This window comes from Equus asinus, chromosome 10, assembly GCF_041296235.1.
Source record: "Equus asinus isolate D_3611 breed Donkey chromosome 10, EquAss-T2T_v2, whole genome shotgun sequence".
Classification (NCBI taxonomy): Eukaryota; Metazoa; Chordata; class Mammalia; order Perissodactyla; family Equidae; genus Equus; species Equus asinus.
In genome coordinates this window covers 71,913,088-71,933,392 of record NC_091799.1, presented here as the reverse complement: position 1 = coordinate 71,933,392, position 20,305 = coordinate 71,913,088, and the positions used below count along the sequence as shown (strand labels likewise).

At 36.7% G+C, this 20,305-nt stretch overlaps 1 protein-coding gene across 2 annotated transcripts in view; it reads left to right on the top strand.

The window, feature by feature from the left end:
• PARP8 (poly(ADP-ribose) polymerase family member 8) overlaps nucleotides 1-20,305 on the top strand; it is a 168,372-nt gene that overhangs the window by 93,875 nt on the left and 54,192 nt on the right. For both annotated transcript variants that reach the window (XM_044779350.2, XM_070519664.1), the window contains exons 7-10: nucleotides 135-212; nucleotides 1,490-1,584; nucleotides 10,689-10,749; nucleotides 11,184-11,274. In XM_044779350.2, the coding sequence (XP_044635285.1) occupies nucleotides 135-212; nucleotides 1,490-1,584; nucleotides 10,689-10,749; nucleotides 11,184-11,274 (325 nt within the window). The remainder of the gene's footprint in view (nucleotides 1-134; nucleotides 213-1,489; nucleotides 1,585-10,688; nucleotides 10,750-11,183; nucleotides 11,275-20,305) is intronic.

Genomic DNA, 20,305 nt, shown 5'->3' with positions numbered 1-20,305 from the left:
AGACTTGTTCAGTGTCTTTATATAAAATCCACATGTTATGCACAAACCTACCTGATATGGCCACTTGCTACTTTCTTTTCAAAAGGAGGCAAACTAGTTTGACCATTAAAATTGTCTTCCTACTCTACTTTAAGGAGTCAAGACAAAATAGTACAGTGGAAGAAGATTCTGAAGGTGATAATGATTCTGAAGAATTTTATTATGGAGGACAGGTAAGCACACCAGACCCCCCAAATATTCACTCTGCAGGTTAGCAATAGCCACACCTGTCCTAGGGGAACTCTTTGCCGGTGATCTGAGACACCTATGTGGTGTTAAGCGTTCTGGAACTAACTAGGAAATCCATGTCATATTTATGTTTCTCATTTTCTATATATTTTCAGAAATTAAGTTTACTTTTGCAATTCTTTGACTGTAATCATTCATTTACATTGAAGTTGTCTTCATTACAGAGGTTTTGCAGACAGCATTTTATTATGCTTTTGACTTTTACATTCCCTAAGCACATCGTGCTGTGTTTTGCAATGATGACACTTCCAACAAAAGCATGGATTGTTAGTTTTAAATAGAAGGTGATTAACCTTTATAAAAATTGATGGGCCCTAATTATTGAGCATCGTCATTGTTTGTATTCGTTGTCTTCCTTTTCCTCTGATACTAATGTAAAGTGTTTTCTGAAAAATTGTTATGAAGAAACATCATTATTTATATACGTGAAAATGTCATAGCCACACATGCATATGTATAAAAGAATTCATTCTGTTTTTCCAGGGTAATATTACAATTTTAAATGGAGCAATTGATTTTAGGCTATGACTATATAAGGTGTCTTATTCTGTTTCTTAAACTTCTTGATCAAATATGCTTTGTAACTGGGATATTATAGGGAAGCTAATGTGTTAAAGAGGTGCTTTAAAGCCGAAGTTGTTGATATATAAAAGAATGCAAGTCAATTTATTCATTCAGAATCAAAAATCAGTAATTTGTCAGTCAAGCATATGCTAGGCAGTAGAGAGACAGATGTAAATAAAACTAAGTTTCTTCTCTCCAGGAATGGTTTTCTCTCAATGAGATACTTTTCCTAATGATTCTTTAACCAATAGAACACTTTAGCATTATGCAAAATAAATTCTTCCCGCTTTGATTTTTGTTTATACAGCTAATTCTTACAGAGGGGAGTAAATGCTTGTCTTCAGTCTGGACCTTTTTCAGATTATCTGCCACACACTTATTTCGCTCCTTTTAACATTTACATTTTCTTCATATCGAAATAGTCTGATTTTACTTTTTGAATGTATTGAGTTAAGCTAGGTGTATGTGAACCTAAGAACTTTAGTGAATATACTGCTGAATTATTTGTATTTTTTAATGAAGGCGACCGAGAAAATGTCCATGGCTGAATACAGGGTGACCTGTCCGAGATACCGTATTTGATTCTTTTGGTTTGTGTTCACCCCTGAGTCGTTTCTAACGCATTCCTTTCCATCAGGTAAACTATGACGGGGAACTGCACAAGCACCCACAGCTCGAAGCTGATTTATCGGCCGTGAGGGACATCTACGGGCCACATGCAGTTTCTCTCAGGTAAATAAATGCCTTCAGTGAATAAAAATGAAAATTATTTGGTAAGCCATTGGGATTTTATATGGGAGTCAAGTGGAAATTTTCTTGGGCTTAGTTGTATTTGAAAGTGTTCGAGAGAGATTCTGTTTGTTTTATATAAAATGGCATATCTGTGACTATATAGGGGTTTTTTTTGCACGTGTGGTTTAAGATTACATTGACTGCCTTAAAGAAATTAGTTATTTTGGAGAGTTAGTTTGATAAAATGTCAGTCTTAAGTAGCATCGTAATCTATCCTATAGTAGATTTGGCTGGCTGGGCCCGTGCTCTGATTGTAAATCAAGGACACATCCGTGGGAACAATAAAAGTAAATAATGCCTAACCGCTGGTATCCAAAGCACATCTGGCTCCTTAAAAAATGAAAAGAAAAAAAGACATAAATTTGCACAGTGTTTGTTTGAATGATAATGTATTTAATTTTACAGTTACTTAATATATTATTCAGTGATAAATTTCCAGATGATTTTTTATTATTCTTAATCCTTCAGAAGACCCCCACCATCCTTATTTACCTTTCTCTTCTCTCCTTAATTCAAGAAAAGCCTTTTTCTGCCACCCTACTAGTTTCCTTCCACACGTCAGATCTGATTATTTCAGATGCCTGCTCTTTGCCTCAAGGGGAGTCTCTAAGTCTCCATGGCGTTCCGGACCCCGTCACAGGCTGACGTCAGTTCCAGGCTTATCCACCCCAACCAGAATCGTTCCCGTTCTCCAGACAGGCTATATTCCGTCTTGACTTTGGGCATTTGCACAAGCAGCTCTCTTATCAAGGAACGTTTCCCTCATTGCTGTCTTTACTGAAGCCCCGGTCCAAAGATCAGGTTTTCTTGAGGCTTCAGTGAATCTCCATGCAGATGAGTTATTCTGCCCTCTGGACTCCCAGCACATTAGGCTCTCACCTCAGTTATTATACTTCTCATGTCTTGTCATGAGTGGTTTACTTCTCCCCGCTAGGCTGGGTTCTGTGCATGCTGGGGCAGCGTGCTTTTTTTCGTTGTTTATTTTAGTTTGGTTTCTAATCATGTTTGTGTTCTGGTACTTGGCATAGCACAGGGCATATATGAAATACAGGCTGGTAGATTCTTGATTGTTTTCAGTGGCAACATCCATGAAAGATTTTCACATTATCCAGTTACATTCTTTTCAGTGGACGTATTCAGATTTTGAGAGGGCAAACAAATACTTTTAGTTGGGAAGTACATCACAACTATAATTTATAATTGCCAAATGTTTCGTTTTAACTGCAGAAGCAGAAACTCACACCCACCTACAGCTTAAAGAAGCTGAAATTGTGTACCCAGACGCCCTCTCTCTCACTCAGGGAGTTACATTAGGCTACTGCTGAGTGAGAGTGATTGAGATTATACGGGGAAAAGTAAATCTTTGCAATTTTCAAAGTTTTAGCGAATTCGCTGCAGTCATTTCACAGTTGACCTCTGCTATGGCACCAGGGTAGGGAATATGGATATTCAGTAAGTGTTATAGAATGAATAAATGAAGAAGGCAATAGAGACTATCAATAAATAGTCTAAAACTATGACTAATTCTTAAACTTTAGTCAAACTTTGCTTAAAAGCTTAAAACTTTAATCACGGTATTTTAACCCCCTCCTCCACTAAAAAGAAGTCTGTGGGATATATTTAATCTTACGATACAGCATAGAATTCACCTTCTTTTCATTTGAAATATGTATTTTTATTTAAAGGATTACCTTAGCACATGCTGATTGCTTTTATTGTTAAAGATTTATTTTAACACATATTTCCATGCTGTGTAGGCCCTAATTGTACTGTCATATGTATGAATTTGTTTTGTTTCTTCAGCAAGCATTTATTAAACACCTGTGATCATCTCTATTAGTATTTTCCATTATTAGTAAAATAATTGATAATTTATCAACTGTTGAAATTAGAAAAATATTTGGAATTTCGTTCAAATGAACTATCTAAAATCATAGATGATTTTGGTTTTTTCCCCCTTGTCTATTTCACTTATAAGTTTCAATCCAATTTAAATCTTAATGAATGCAAGCCACGTTCTTGCCTGCTCTAGATTTTCTCTGGCTATAGAGGATGTTTCCAGAATAAGTAACCTCCTGGAGGCCTCATGGTATAAAGGTGAATCACGGCAGGACTAGCTTGATTTACTTAAAATAAATAAGAATGAATTTACTGTCTGGTCTCAAATACTGAGGCCTGGACACATGGGAAAAGGAGTAGTTAGGCGTAAGATCTTGCAATCATGTTCCTTGCAAAGTTCTAAGTCTATTGAAAACAGACTGTTCTAATTAGCTGTTCTTTTACTTAATTGAAGTTTATAAGAACTTAATGGAGTTTGAAGAGCAAAAGTACCTCAATGTGCATAATAGGCTATTTGGTGTCATTTTTTTTATGTGACATCTAATGAGAAAGGCAGCTAATAACCACATCTAAGTTCTCTGTAAGAGATGGAAATAACTGAGATTGCCTTGATTGAGGCAGTAGCCTCCTAAAGTAAGTGGAAGGAGGATGTAGAAAAGGCGACTGGTAGATTTATGACTTAAAGAGGTAATTTTAACTCTATGTGGCTGTTTCACCCCAAAGCACAGTACTGGCTGCGTTGAACCATACTTGTAAACATTGATGACAGTTCTGATTCACGGCCTCTCATATGAGAAGTGAGTTAGGTCTCTGGGGGAATGTGATTAACTTGCATCAGTCTGAGTATGTCTCATCTTGAATCATGCAACAAAATGAGGATACTTTATGTTTTTTATTATAAATTTTACTCCTGTAGTCATGGATTTATAAAAAAAATATTGATCAGTGCCATCTGAACACAATTTGAGCTTAATATTTTTAGAAAGGTAGGGAATTACAAGTCGCAAAATTCTCATTTGGTTAGGAATGAAATGATTCTGATAATTTGCTTGTGATGCTTCAAACTTCTATCCCATATCAAATATCCATTGCTTTATGATCATATCATCTTCCATTTTAAGAATTGAAGCCAGATGAGTAATACTCTAACCTTTTTATTATGACTAATGCTTAATGTAGGTTGGAACATGGCAAGATTGTGACTGTTCTGCATTTGTCACTTTTTGTGGATGGACATTGGAAACAGGGCCTTTGGGAGTTGACATTTTGGAGGACAGGATATGCTGAGGATTTTTTAAGGGTTGAGGAGGCTCTGCTACTCTATTCAGGCCTACCACCCAAGTGTGGATCTCCTAAAAGAAAAATAGAGAAAGGAAAGGAAAGGAAAGGAAAAAGCCACATAAACCAGGAATGGACCACTTTAATTTCTTTGGATATCTGGATTTCCTTTTCTTGTGGCCAGTAGGACTGCTTGCAAATCTTCTGGTGCTCTTCTAGCATATGGTAGGATTGTATTCCTCTGCCTCTTTTAATGTTAGGAATGGACACACAACTAGTTTTGGCCTGTGAAATGGGAGCATAGGTGCTAATGTGTGAGTTTCCGTATCTCCTGGACTCCATCACTCTGGGCCCCTTAGTGACTACAATGAGCAGCATTCCCTCCCTCTCCCCTCATTCCGTAGTAACCATGTCATGTGAGCCAGAGATAAATCCGTTTTTGGGTCAAACCACTGACATTTTGAGGATGTTTGTTACTACAACATAACTTACCCTACACTGAAGTATGTCAGTCATCAAAAGATGATCTTGGGTTGGGTGTTTAGAATGTGCTTTCCAGCATATTGATTCTCTCACCTCTGCCTCTAGAGCCTAGGAAAGAAGCAGCCTGACTCTGAAAAGCAGGGGAAAGTGATGACAGGAGGCACATAGAAGAGAGAAACAAAGGGGAGAATATTTTCCAAAAACACTGGTGCATAATCTAGATGTAAGCTTCCGATGCTCAGATCCTGGACAGTCACCTCTACAACCAAAGCCTGTACTTTCTTCAAGCAAAACCAGGGATTTTTAAGCTGAGGGCAGAGTTGTAGCAACTGTTTATACTGTACCTCTTATGTACTATTATTGTATATGGGCTTACTTTCTTATCTGCATGTAATTTTTAAATTCTTCTCAGCCCTGTTGTCCTTTAAAGAAATATATAGCCACCTTGGATACAGTCTTGCAAATGCTTTAATCTGTCAAGATTTCTTCCCGACTGAGTTTGCATATTTCTTGGCCCATTCACAGATCTCTCTCCCACGCTGAGCAAAACACGCATCGAGTAGGCATGCAGAGATAGACATGCAAGCTGTCGAGTTTCAGATGTCATGCGAAGGTGTATGTTTCTTTACAAAATACATTTCTTCTTGAAATATAACTGACCAGTTGTTGCAGGTGGAAATAACTAAATAGCAATAGAGGTTTGTTTCTCAAGACCCTGTGGTAGAGTTTCATGTATGTGTGTGGATACTTACAATTTCGATGACAGTTAATAGGGAAGACTGGATATGTGAAATATATTTTTATAACCAGTACCATCACTGCTGATTTGATCAGATAGTGTTATAAAACATCACAACAGTATAACAAATCAGCTGTAGTTTCATAGAGAAAGGAGGGCCAACATATATGGTCTAACATTTAATATATTGTGAGTATGTATGTGGTGTCTTATTAATGAGATGTCTTGATTAGTTCCATTAAAAAAAGGAGAATGAATGACCACAATTGTAAGACATAATGCCCTCAAAAATGCATGTTCATTGAAAAAAATATTTCATATATGTGTTCTGAAATGAACTAGGTCACATGTAAATATCCCAAAATCAAGTGCCCGGATTTCAGGATATGTCGATTCAAAGAGGAGCTCGCCTAGACGTGGAAGGGTCACTAGATGTCTGGAAAGAAATTTGTGGAGCAGTTCCTTTCAAACCCTCAGCTCCATAGTAAAACCCCTGCATCGGGATCATTTCTGTGTTGTTTCCCTTATCTTAAAAAAGTATTCAAGTTCAATTTGCTGTGATCTTCTCACAGTGGATAAATATAGGCAGTGCATGAAATTATTTTGAGTTATTATAAACCCGGTCCAGCGTTCAGGACATAATCAGATATCTAGCTGCACCATTCAAGTTGCATTCATATTTCAAGCCTTCGACTTGATTGTGCATTTGCTATTCATGAGATCCGGGGTTACTGAAAGTTATTCAGAGATAGAAGCGGCCCTGATGACTGGGTCGCTGCATCTGGACCAACTGTAATCACGCTTTGTAATCTCGCAGCGGGAAACGTGAAATTACTGGCATTACAGAGAAAGGGCATCACAACGGAAATTGGTTTGCATAGACACAGGGTTGTTGTGAATTCTTTGAAGTGTGACATAAAAACAAAAAGGGTAACTATTTACAGATCTACACTTGCAGAATCCAGTTAATTGCAAACCTTTAATGCCTCTGTCTTCTTAAAATTCAGTATTTGTGCTCTGCTGTGGCGAAGGAGCACTTGTAAGCCGTTCTTTCCTTTTTTTTTGAAAAAAATTGATAGTGTTAGATATTGGAAATATACTAACTTTTAGTCAAAAAAGTGTTGAATAAATCATACAAAAATACTTTAAAATTCACATATTAAAGGTTTTAAAAAAATATATGGCACATTCTGATCATAACTTTATGATGAAGTCTGTTGAAATGGTGTGGCAATCTGTTTATGAAGAAAGCAGCTGTAGGTAAAGTCTTACTGATTTTTGTTGTCACTGATTTCTCTTTCTCGGCATCAAAACATACCAAAGTCTTCCCATTGTACATAAATCCAAACAAAACTTCTTCTCCCTTATGAAAATGGTACAGATTGGAGAAAACAAATGCCTGGTGATGATGACGATGTGGGAAGTGGTCACTGTGAACATGACTGGTGTGATTATAAGTTGTTTTAACCTTTTTTTTTTAATGGAAGTGTTTATTCCAAGTACTACTACTACCACTTCTTTTTTTTTTTTTTTTTTTTTTGAGGAAGATTGACCTGGAGCTAACATTTGTTGCCAATCTTCCTCTTTTCTTTTTTTCCTCCCCAAAGCCTCAGTACATAGTTGTACATCCTAGTTGTAGGTTCTTCGAGTTCTTCTGTGTGGGACACCACCTTAGCATGGCTTGGTGCCCAGTGCTAGGTCCGAACCCAGGATCTGAACCTGCAAACCCTGAGCCACTAAGAGAGCATGTGAACTTAACCACTTGGGCATGGGGCCAGCCCCTGTTTTAACCTTTAAAAATAGTAATCAAACAATATATATCCAGACTCCCAAATATAATTATATTATTTATTTCACTCAGTAATTCTAGAAATTATTCTATGAGAGACAGATTTTTATCTAGAGGGCTATTTGTCAATTTTTATAATGTAAAAAAAAATCAAAAGCAGCCTAATGTTTTATTATTAAAATTGTATTTATACAAATACAACCATTTAAATTTATGATTTTGAAGAATATTTTACAATATAAAAAGATGCTCATCATAGAATAAATGAAAGAACAGGACAAAAATCTTTATATACTGTATTATCCTTACATCTGTGAAGAGACTGGAATGACGTATAAGCCAAAAGAATTCTCTCTGAGTACGGGTGTTACAAGTTGCTTTTTGTCTGCTTTTGTATTTCTCACATTTTATGTAAGTGCCTTTGTAATCAGAAAAAGTAAATGTTTTTAAAAATATATAACTTTTAATAAAATAAATTTTACTTACGATCTATAGTTAATATGTAAGTACTCTTCACTTTTTTGGGTTTCCTATTTTTATTTTATTTTTAAAAAGCATTTAATTTCTGTACTTTTTGGTTATCTACTTTCTCAGTAAATAGTGTATTTGGAACATTCACCTCAGGATATTAAATATTTTTATGTCAGCTTCTTTAGTAAAAGGTATTTTTTTTAAATCATGTCATCATACTATAGTTTTAGTATATCCTTATCGTTCAATATTCAGTTTTTTTCAATTTCTGCTCTTACATTTATTCTAGGTAAAGGCTTACATGTATTTGTTATAATTTTCTTGGGAATGGTTGTAGTCAAGTTCACCCCCCTGAAACTGCCCTTGAACATCATTAGTAATCTATCCTCATCATCGCATTTAGTGGCTCTTTCTTTTACACGCCTAACTATAGATATTTGACTTGTTGTATTTATGAATAATTTGCTCATGTTCAGGGTCAGCACATTATGACATCTGGGCCCTGGGCCTATTTTCGGACAGCGCATGAGCAACAAATAGTGTATGTCTTTATAAAGGGTTGTAAAAAGAAACAGAAATAAAGAGGCATATGTGACAGAGACTGTATGTAGCCTGACAAGCCTGAAATATTTACTATCTTGACCTTTGCAGGAAAAGTTTACTGAACCCTGAGGTTCATTTCTGGGAACTGTAAATGGTTCCTTTGCTTGGTCCTTATTCTTGTCATAGTGTCTGTCTAATTTCCTAACTAAATTGGCATATTTTTGTATCTAAATTTGCATATCATGTCTAAATTTGCATAAAGTTACAAGGGTTCTTATCCTTTATGAATAACACAGAGGTTTTGATGCATGCAATTTAAAAAAACTAATTCCTATGTGAATAATTTTTATCCCTTTTCTTCTTTATATAACCTTTAAAAATATCACTATGAATGTTTAAAAAGTACAATTGCATAAATAATGAAAATGTAATCAGTGTTTTGATATATTTTTCAGGAGAGAATGGAGAAAGCACAGAGGCTGAATTTTTATGTTCAAATGTGCTGGGTTTTTTTTGGTCATGGATATCAAAAAGCAAAAAAGACCCCCTAGGTTCCTTTATGCATCAAATTACAAAAATCATTTAATCATTAAAAATTTCGTCTCTGTATTCTATGAAAGTGCCCCGGTTTTGTACCATATAATACTTACTATGTGCCAGATGCTGGCCTTGGCACAGATTTGAGGTTGGACGTGGATTCAATGCCTGGCTTCCCCACTGACTTATCTGCCCTTTAGCAACTTGTTTCACTTCCCTAAACCTTGGTTTCCTCGTTTGCAAATGTGGATAGTTATAGTATCGTCGTCATAAGGCTATGGTGAGGACCTAGTGAGATCATCCATTAATGTCTGACTGGGTTTCCAACACAAGGTGGTAGTTTATGGAATATTGACCTGATTAAGCACTTGCGTAAATACATTGGATACCTGTGTTCCAATTCCGGCCCTGCTACAGGGTCCTGATGGGTGAGAGGCTTTACTCCTCTGGGCCTCAGTTAACGCGCGTGTTAAGTTGGAGATGGTGGTAGTACCTGTAGTGCACTGCGATCCTACGTATGGAAAATCCTTGGAAGAATTTCTGGCACATAAATCCTCAATAAATATTGGCCCTTGACTTTTATCATTTCTCTTATCGCTATACTTTCTCCCTCACTATGTATAGCATTTGTAACTTCAGAATTTTATAGAAATATCAAAAATAGAGATGTGTGTCTATGGAGGCTATAAAAACTATTGTTTTTATCATCTTTCGTTAACTTTAAAAAAAATAGGCTGGCTCGTGGCACTGCCTGGGTTGGAGAAAAGTTGGTCTTCATATGGAAGATACAGTTGTTACTGTTTTGGTTTTGGCGTATCAGACTTTTAGAGCCGCCCATCAAAACTCAGTGACATTTAAGTGACAAATAACCTGGATCCGTTTCAGAATCACTGATGTCTAACATGGAAGGAAAATTCATGGACACGTTATTGGCAGTATTGTGGCAGTAAATGATCCCCCCCCGACCCTTTCCTAATGTCAGAAACCCCTTTCTTGCCCTTAGAAGCAGCTCTTCATCCTCAGAGAGCCCAAAGAAAACAGAGCGTAAAATGGAGTGAAATGAGAAGATTGTTTAATTTGCCTCAGAGAACTAGGGATGTTTGAAACTATGAACCAAACAGTTCTTGAGTTTATGGATGCATATGCGTGTACGTAACGATAGAAAGATGTCAATATAGTATAAATAGGTCACAGAAGACGAGAATCGAACTAGATTGAGTCCATTAATTCATGTCCACACTCATTTCTGAGCTGTCTGTGAAAATCAAGGATGACAATTAGTGATTGAATCTTTCATTTAACATAAGCTAGCACACACTATATTTTAAGGAAAATGAAAAAATTAATGTTAATCTTTGCTTTCAGGGAATATGGAGCTATTGATGATGTAGATATTGATCTGCACATTGATGTTAGCTTTCTTGATGTAAGTACTACTTTATACAGTATGATTAGTGCATTTAAAAACATTTGTGTTCTTGGAAGAAATTTAATTCTTGTTTCTCTTATAATGCTACTAGTAACACATCGACTTTGTCAATTTATGAAGAAATGCTATGACTGTTGAAGAAGCAGAGATTTTATATATCTTTTGTGTTGGTTCTTTTAATATATTTGAAACTTACAGGCTCTTATTATAGTACTTTATTTCTTTAAGTTTTCACTTTAGTTTTCATATGTAGAAGGCAAAAATTAAGAGTACTTTGGCTTTCTTTTCACAAACTGGTAGGTTTTGAGAGAATTTGTAGGCCTTAATGATTTATGCATTTCTTCAAAATAAGTTAAATTTTTCTTTTTATTTTGGAAAAAGTTAAGAACTTTAAAAGATGACTAATTCATCTTTTAAATGTATTTGCACAGGAGGAGATTGCTGTGGCTTGGGAAGTGATTCGAACAGAGCCTATAATTGTCCGACTACACTGTTCACTTACACAATATTTAAATGGCCCAGGTTAGTTTTATTTCTGTATTTATTGTTTTGAATATTAATTAGTTGTGCATTGTGCATTAAGCAAAATGACTGTTCATTTTCTATTTATGAGCATAATTACAGCTATTTTGTTAATGATATTTAAATATACTTAGATAGTAACAAAGATGATTTATCATCAGTATAATTTATGGAAATAGAAACATATAACGTTTAGTTGTATAGATTCCAGAAGTTGACAAGTTGCTGTGAAACAAACACAATGAAACCTAAAATAGAACTTTGCATACAGTAGAAGCTCAGTAGGTATATTTTGAATTCCCCTTAGGTTTAAATATTTATGTCTCTGATTCTGAGATTTAACTTCAATGTTTATTTCTCTTCTCTTTGATTACTGATGAATTTAGCCTAACTAAATGTAATGTATTTCTGTTTCCGAAAATGGAGATCATGATATCTTTGTTTTCCAATACCTTAAGAGATGATTTTGCTGTATCACAACTGATAGCTGTTTACAACAAAGGACCCTATTGTGTATTTTGCCAAGATTTACTGGAGTAAAATATTCTCTCTTGCCTACTAACACACACACACAGACACACTCACATACACAGCTGTATCTACTCATACTGTTCCAATTATCCACTGCTCCATAGCAAACCACTCCAAAACAAAGTGGCTTCAAACAACTTCTCTCTCTCCATTCCTTGGGCTTGGTGGGCAGCTCTTGCTTGGAGCCTCCTGTGCCTTTGCAGTCAGAGGGTAGGTGGGCTTATGTCTTTAAAGGCTTCACTAGGTTGGATACTCAAGATGCTGGACTTTCAGATAGCCAGCAGTTGATGCAGGTGTCATCTTGGAGCTCCGCTGGGGCTTTTGACTAGAGTACCTGCCTTACACATGGCTTCTCCCTGTGGTTTGGGCTTCTTGTTGCCTGATGACTGGGGTACAGAGCAAGTGTTCCAAGAGACGGGTTGTAGATGCCACCAGCGAGAAGGCTCAGTGAATCTTCCACTGTATTCTGTCGATCAAAGTAGTGGGAGAACCCACTCAGAATCAAGCGGTGGGGACATAGATGACACCTCGAGAAGTGGCCATCTTTAATCTGCCATGCATACGTTATCGTGCTCTCTGCACGTTTTTCGTTAGGTGTATCAAGGAACTTACACTTACTGTTAGTTTTCACGTGAGAAAAATATCTGTCCTTTCAAGTTTATGAAGTATAGGGAATTCCCTCATTTTGAAAATGTTTCTATGAAGTCACTTTTCTATTTTTTGTATAATGCACTCTATGTAAATAATCAACTCAATATAAATAACATGTACTAACTGATGTGATTTAATGCTAGGCAGAAACAAGTAGATATTACATATTTTTATTTTGATTATTTCAAATATATAGAAATGTAGTGAAGAAAAATAATTGCTCCTAATAATTCTATACTGAGAAAACTGTAAATAGTTTGGTGTTGTTTCTGTTTTCTGTGCACACATGGTTTATTTTTGTAAAGTTGACATTGAATTTTCTAAGTATATGCACCTTAGCTTTGTCATGAGACTGTCCTCCAGTCATTAAATACTCTGAAACAGCATGTTTTGGATTATCTCCACAATATTCCAGTACTTAGGTATACGTGGTTTTGCTGTTTCCCCACATACTCTGCTATAGAGCTAATTTATTCTTCCTTTGGTGATTTGAAATGTGCCCGTGATTTCATTCTGATGGTATTAAAGGAAAAAGAAGCCGTTGTGCCTGACATTTTGTTGTTTTTATTATTGGGGTTGGGTCAGCTCATCAGTACTCACCCCAACTCCATCTGTGTGAGATGAGAATGGAGTGTGCTTTTATGTAATTTCAGCCTCTGTTACTCGTTTTTTTTTTATATAATCTTGAACTTTAGGCACAGATTTTCCTTCGTGATATCTCTTTAAAGATTCGTTTAAAGATTGTTTTATAAATATTCTAGCAGTTGTATTTTAATTCATGTTTAGATGATTTTATAGTTCAATACTATTTCTTTAGTATCACAACTCTTCCATAATTTAATTTTAATTTAATTCTTTTTTCATCTCTGTTGGTTGATTTACATATTAAATCGTTTGTAAACCAAGAAAATATGAGGGTTGTACTTTATGTTTTCACATCTGAGAATGACTTTTTGTTTTGTGATTAAGACAAACCTGACCAAGTATAAATTTGTGGGGTCATAGTAGTTCCCCCCAAAAATGCAAAAATGCTTTAGAAATTTCTGCTAGTTTGTGTCTGAAGTGTTTTGATTGTGTTCATTCGTAAGAGATCTGTTTTGATTTGTGTTTGGTTATGTGTACTGCTCCTTGATATTCTCTTTTATACGTTTATTTTTGATTGGGATACTGAAGTCTTAATTCACCTCCAGAAAGCTTTATGTGATTCTTTTATTGTCCCTTCTTTATCTGCTTGCCCCAGTATGTGGAGATTGGAGGAGACACCCTTATTCTCCATGTTATTTATTATTTCTCTCAGACTTTCATTCATCACTTCTGAGTAGTTTGTAAGTTTTTTCCAATTTGTTTTCTGCTCCATTAAGTGAATTTGTTTTACGATCAGTCTTTGATTTAATGTTCCCCTCTTTTTTTAGCTTGAGTACAATCTTTACGGATTCCATATCATTGCTTCTTTATCATCAATTGCTTCCATTTTATTTCTGCAGTATCATTTTGAATTTTGTTAAGCACATCAATCAGTAATTGTCCAAGATTTATAATTTCATTTCTATATATGGAGTTTTGTTTTCTTCAGTATTATATTCAAGTAGGAGTTGAAATGCACTTCTTTCAGAAATTAGTGTGATTTGTGTATAATTTCTTCCGCTAGGAGGGAAGAAAGAGAATTCCACATTTACTCCACTCTAGATACATTAGTTCTAAGATCTGACAGCCGAGGGGAGGGGGCTGTGAACTCTGTTGGTGCTGCACCCCCATCCCCTTGGACCCCTCTCACCGGCTCTGACTCCCCTCCCCCAGCTTCTGCTGCTAACAGCTCACACAGGGACATTAGAGCCTAGACATTTGGCACATTACAGCTTTCTCTTTCCTGGGAAGAGCAGGTAGGTTCTTAGGAGTTCTTCACCTCCACCCTACCCCTTTGATGTGACTGATGTGGGAGTACGGTGGCCCAGCTCCTTTGCCTCCGGCTGGACAAACTTTGTGGTGTAATTTGTGCTCCAGTGTTACCCACAGGACCCAGCTGAAGCCGGGACTCCACCTGAATTTGTACCCCACCTTCCTACCCTCCTCCTGTCCCTTATTTGTTTCTCCTAGGAGCGTTTCCATAGTAAATTGTTTGCCCCCAGATCTTCACTCAGGGTCTGCTTAAGAACTTGACCTAAGTTGGTGGGTGGGGGTAAGGAGGAGGTCAGCATCTGTTCGAGAGGAAGCCCTGCCAGTCCACCCATTTGGGAAACTGCCCTGGGGCACCCTGCATCATCGTTCATCTGCCCCTTTATTGGAGATGTGTTAGTGGTGGTCTGCCTTTAGCTTCCTCCTCTTTCACAGAATGGGGAGTTTTGAGCCAGCCCTTAGGGCCCCTTAAGATTGATTCCATCTGTTCTATTTGTAGCAAAATTCACTGGAAGTTTTGCACATGCAGATGGCATTATTCCAAATTTCTGGTCCTTTTGCTGGTTCTCTCCTGTTTTTGTGATGCACTGTTTATGATGGGGCTTGTTTGAGACTATTTACTCACATTGCCATCTTCCTAATAAACTTCCCAAAATGTTATTCCTTTTTTAGAGAAAATTTGAGGAAAAAAATATAATTTAAAATGGGCAGTAATGTGAAATATATGATTAGAACTACAAACAGTGATACTAAAAAGGAACATATAATTTATTATTCCAGAAAAAGTAATTAGGTTTTATCCTAGTTTATGATTTGGATTATTGCAAACAAAAAAGGTGAGAAAATGTTTCTTGAAGACTCTTTTGCAATATGTCTTTGAAGATATCAGCATTTATAGTAAAATGAACTTGCAAAAAATGTATGACTAATCCAAGGTTTAGACTGACCTAGTTAACAGTTCTTTTTGAAAAGCATTTATTCCTAGATTTTGGAAATGTATGAATAATACTTATTCAAACTGTAATATTTGGCTAGGGCTAATCTGACAGTATATCTATGAGTGAACAGGAATGATAAGAATTGAGGAAATACACCTCCTTGTTCACTTTGAAATTAAAGATAAGAATTATTTTCCTTATACATGGGAAATATACTTTAAATGAAAAGACACGATGGGGCCAGCCTGGTGGCATAGTGATTGGGTTCGCATGCTCCGCTTTGGCAGCCCGGGGTTCGCAAGTTCGGATTCTGGGTGTGGACCTACACACCGTTCGTTGGGCCATGCTGTGGCAGTGTCCCACATACGAAAAATAGAGGAGGATTGACACAGCTGTTAGCTCAGGGACCATGTTCCTCAAGCAAGAAGAGGAGGATTGGCGACAGATGTTGGTTCAGGGCTGATCTTCCTCACCAAAAGGAAAAAAAAAGACATCATTGTCATAATTCTTATGATACTATATATTTTTTTCAGAATTGCTCATATATAAGTCTAGGTTTTTATCTCAAGAACAGGGCTCCTTTTTTAGTTTAAAGTGATAAACAGCATTACTAAAAACATTTTTCTGTGCAAATTATCTTGTTATTGGTACCTCTATGTTTACATGATCAGGGTGTTAAAAGAATTTCCACATATCTTGAGCAGCCCTCACTTATTGCCTTTCCAACCTAAATGGTATGAGAGATGAGGAAAAATTGAAAAACTTTCACTTTTTCTAAAACATGAAAATATTTTATGAGTGTATTCTGTCAAGTTCTGTCTCATTCTCTTGCCTCCAGAAATGGACCTTGTGGGGAATTTGGTTGTTTGAGGTAAACTTTTAAGTAAATACAGGAAGAATAAGCATTTCTATAATATTTACTTTTCCTATAAAGGAACATTTGTTTGTAGTTTTTACTTTTATTTTTCAGTGCAATTCCATGTTTTTTATTTTTGCTTTTGTTGACTTAGGTCACTAATTTTAGCTAAATTTATTCCTGAGTAGTTGTTTATTACTTGTTTGCTTAATAGGACTTTTATACTTCAGTTTATTTTCTAACTGATTATTGTTGGTTGCCAGAAAGCTATTGATTTTTAAAACGTTAAAAAATGAATCTGAAGCATTTTTAGATTTACAGAAAAATTGCAAAGGTAGTACAGAGTCCTTCTACACTCCACACCCAATTTCACTGGTTTTTAATGTCTTATGTGAATACATTAAATACAATTAATTCTAATAATTAATTTCATTAATTTTAATAGTAGTATGAGTTTTATCACTTGAATGATGCAACACTTTTGGAAGTAGCATCACCGTATTTCTTTCAGTATAATCCAAAATTTTTGGCCCTTCAGATGTTATACTACTAATTGAGTCAATGTTTGTAACTTACATTTTCCTAGAAAATTTATCATTTTGATAAAATATTGATGTTCATTTCCGAGTTGTTCATGATATGATTAAGTTTTGGTCTTTGTGTTAATAATTTGTAGGAATAGTTTATATATTCTGGATAAACATTAGTGTATATTATATCTCTTCTCTTCTCTTTCTCTTTCTCTCTGTGTATCTTATGCCATTTCCTCTAGTGGAGATTTCAGTTCTTCTAGTACCTTTTGGATTTTTCTACATTTTTTTTTTAGCCAGATGCCTTTTGTTTCTCTGCCTCCATCTTCCCAGTCACTTTTTCCATCTGCCTGTAAAGATTGTCTCTTCTCAAATCTTCTTAGAGAAAGCACAGTGTGTTCTAATTTTGTCATCTTTGTCTTTAAAAAATAATTCCACTGAGTTTTCAAGATGTTGGGATTTTTTATTCACTTTTGAATTTCCATAGCCCTGGTCTGGGACAGCTGGGACTGGAGTGATGGCCACTCTGTTCCTCACTCTCTGTGTAAGGATTAGGATTTTTTTAGGAAAGGAACTGATTGGTGATATTAACCCCAGTTTTCGTTGATCGGTGGAGTGTTTTCATCCTGGAGTAATGGCCAACACAGGGAGTGAGGCAGTTGGGGATACCAGTTTGGTTTACAATGTGCAGCATGTGTGGTCTGAAAATGCCCTTTTAACAGACAGTCTTTGCTGTAATTATCTGTTATCCCAACTGAATGAGTGGAGCTATCTGTGCTCCTGTTTAATGTTATCCTTTCATTTGCACACTAGCTTCCATCCCCTTTCACTTAATTAAGACACCACTCCAGCAATTCTCCTTTTCCTTCTTCTACTGTTCATGTCTCTCTGTCTTCTAGAAGATTCCCACCAGCAAACAAATATTTCCGTCATGTTTAAAATAGACCCCTCTTGACCTCAAATTGCTCTATAGTTAGTACCCTAATACTCTTAATACTCTGCTTCCTGTGACTAAGTTTTTTTATTAGAATTGTTTCTACTAGAATTGTTTCTTGCTTCATTTTTCTTTTGTCTTTTATCTCTTGAATACACCCTAGACAGATTTTGGACATCTTTTCACGAACACTGCTCTTCTCAGTGTCACCAGTGACTTCAATATTGCTTAATAACCTCTTGACTAATGTTGAGTCCTCATCTGAATTAACTTAGCAGCATTTAATAACAGTTGTTACACCCTCCTTGAAAAACTTTTCTGAATGTTTGTCTAAATCAGCAGCATTCTGGAATCTTCCATTACTCCCAGCCATTGTTCCTTAGCCTTTTTTGCTGAACCTCTAGATGCTGGAGGGCTCAGGCTTAATCCTTAGACCTCTCTCCTCCTCTGCACTCAGTGGTTTCTCATCCAGCTTCATGCCTTTAAATATGCATATATTCTGGTTATTCCAAATTTATATTTTTAGCACATTCTTCTCATCTGAATGCAGAAATGCTGGATTTCTCCATCTAGTTGCCTACTTAACTTTCCCACTTGAGTGACGAATAAGCATCTCAGATTTAAAATATCCGAAGTCAAGTTGCCCATCTTCGCCACTGCTCCAAACCTGTTCCTCCTGCGTCTTTCACATACCAGGAATCAGTAAGTTTTAACCTTCTCGTTGCTGGGGCCTAAATCCTTGGATTCATCTTTGGCTCCCCTCTTTGTCTGATACTTCAAATCCAGTCCATCAGCGAAAACTGTCTGCTCTCCCAGAAAGTACGAATCCAAAATGTTCACCACCTTCAGTGATCCAAGCCGCTATACTCTTGCCTCAATTACTGTAGTAAATTCCTGCCTGATTTTCCTACTTCTTGCCCCTGCTCGTTACAGAGATCCCACACTGCCACACCCACGGGCCTTCTCTGATCTCGTCTCTTAACACGGTACCTTGGTCTCTCCAGTTCCATGTGTCTCCTTGCTGTTCCTAGCATGTTGTAGCACTTTCTACCTCAGGGTCAGTGCCCTGATGTTCCCCTGGCTGAGACACTTTTCTTCCTACCATGCTACCTAACGTTGAAATCTATGCCCACATAACCTTCAGCCCCCACACCGTTCCCTTCTTTACTTTCTCCAGGGCCTCTATGACCATGTGACATGCTGTCTATTTTCTTATCTTTTTTTGTCTGTTTCTCCCCGCACTGGACGGAAGCCTTCATGGGGGCAGGGATATCTGTGTGTTTTGCTACTCTGTCTATAGTGAAGGCACAGTGGGCACTCACGTACTCTTTAAAACCAGTGAGTAATGAATGGTGAGTGACTTTTCTGAGAGATTATCAATTTCTTAAACATCATAATTATTAGCTTATGGTAAAAATACGAAGCATATGATAGGATGTGCAGTGAAAAGTGTCTCCTGTGCCTTACTTCATTGTGCATTGTTCTGAAAGAAAGATGTGTGTAAGTGCAAACATGTCTCTCTTCCACCTAAAGAATAGTGTGCAAACTGTCCTATGCATTTCTATTTATTTAATTAATTAATTTATTTTTTATTGCAGCAACATTGGATTATAACATTATATAGCTTTCAGATGTACTTTGTAATATATTTCAAATTCTGTGTAGATTACATCATGTTCACCACCTAGAAACTAATTACAATCCATCACTACACGTGTGAGCCTAATCATCCCTTTCACCCTCCTCCTTCCCCCCTTGCCCTATGGTATCCACTAATCCATTCTCCGTTGCTATGTGTTTGTTTGTCATTGTTTTTATCTTCTACTTATGAGTGAGAGAATATGGTATTGGACTTTCTGCCTCTGACTTATTTCACTTAATACACTTAGGGTCCATTCACGTTGTCACAAATGGCCGGATTTCATTGTTTCTTATGGCTGAGTAGTTTTTCATTGTATATGCATACGATATCTTCTTTATTCATTCGTCCCTTGATGGGCACCTAGGTTGCTTCCAAGTCTTGGCTATTGTGAATAAGGCTGCAATGAACATAGGGGTGCAAGTATCTTTATGCACTAGTGTTTTCAAGTTCCACCCAGCAGTGGAATAGCTGGATCATATAGTAGATCTATTCTTAGTTTTCTGAGGAAACTCCATACTGTTTTCCATAGTGGCTGTATCAGTTTACACTCCCACCAGCAGTGTATGAGGGTTCTCTTCTCTCCACATCCTCTCCAACATTTGTTATTTCCTGTCTTGTTAATTATAGCCATTCTGACCAGAGTGAGGTGATATCTCATTGTAGTTTTGATTTGCATTTCCCTTATGCATTGCTATTTACACAGTATATATTCTTTGGAGATCATTCTTTGTCATTGTACATATATACCTTTACACTTGCATATATTATACATTAGCCAGCCCTGGTGGTCTAGTGGTTAAGATTCGGTGCTTTCACTGCTGGAGCTCAGGTTTGTTTCCAGGTCAGGGAACCATACCACTCTTCTGTCAATTGTCATACTGTGGCGGCTGTGTGTTGCTGTGATGCTGAAAGTTCTGCCACCAGTATTTCAAATACCAGCAGGGTCACCCATGGTGGATAGGTTTCAGTGAAGCTTCCAGACTAAGACAGACTAGGAAGCAGGACCTGGCCACTCACTTCCAAAGAAATTGGCCATGAAGACCCTGTGAATAGCAG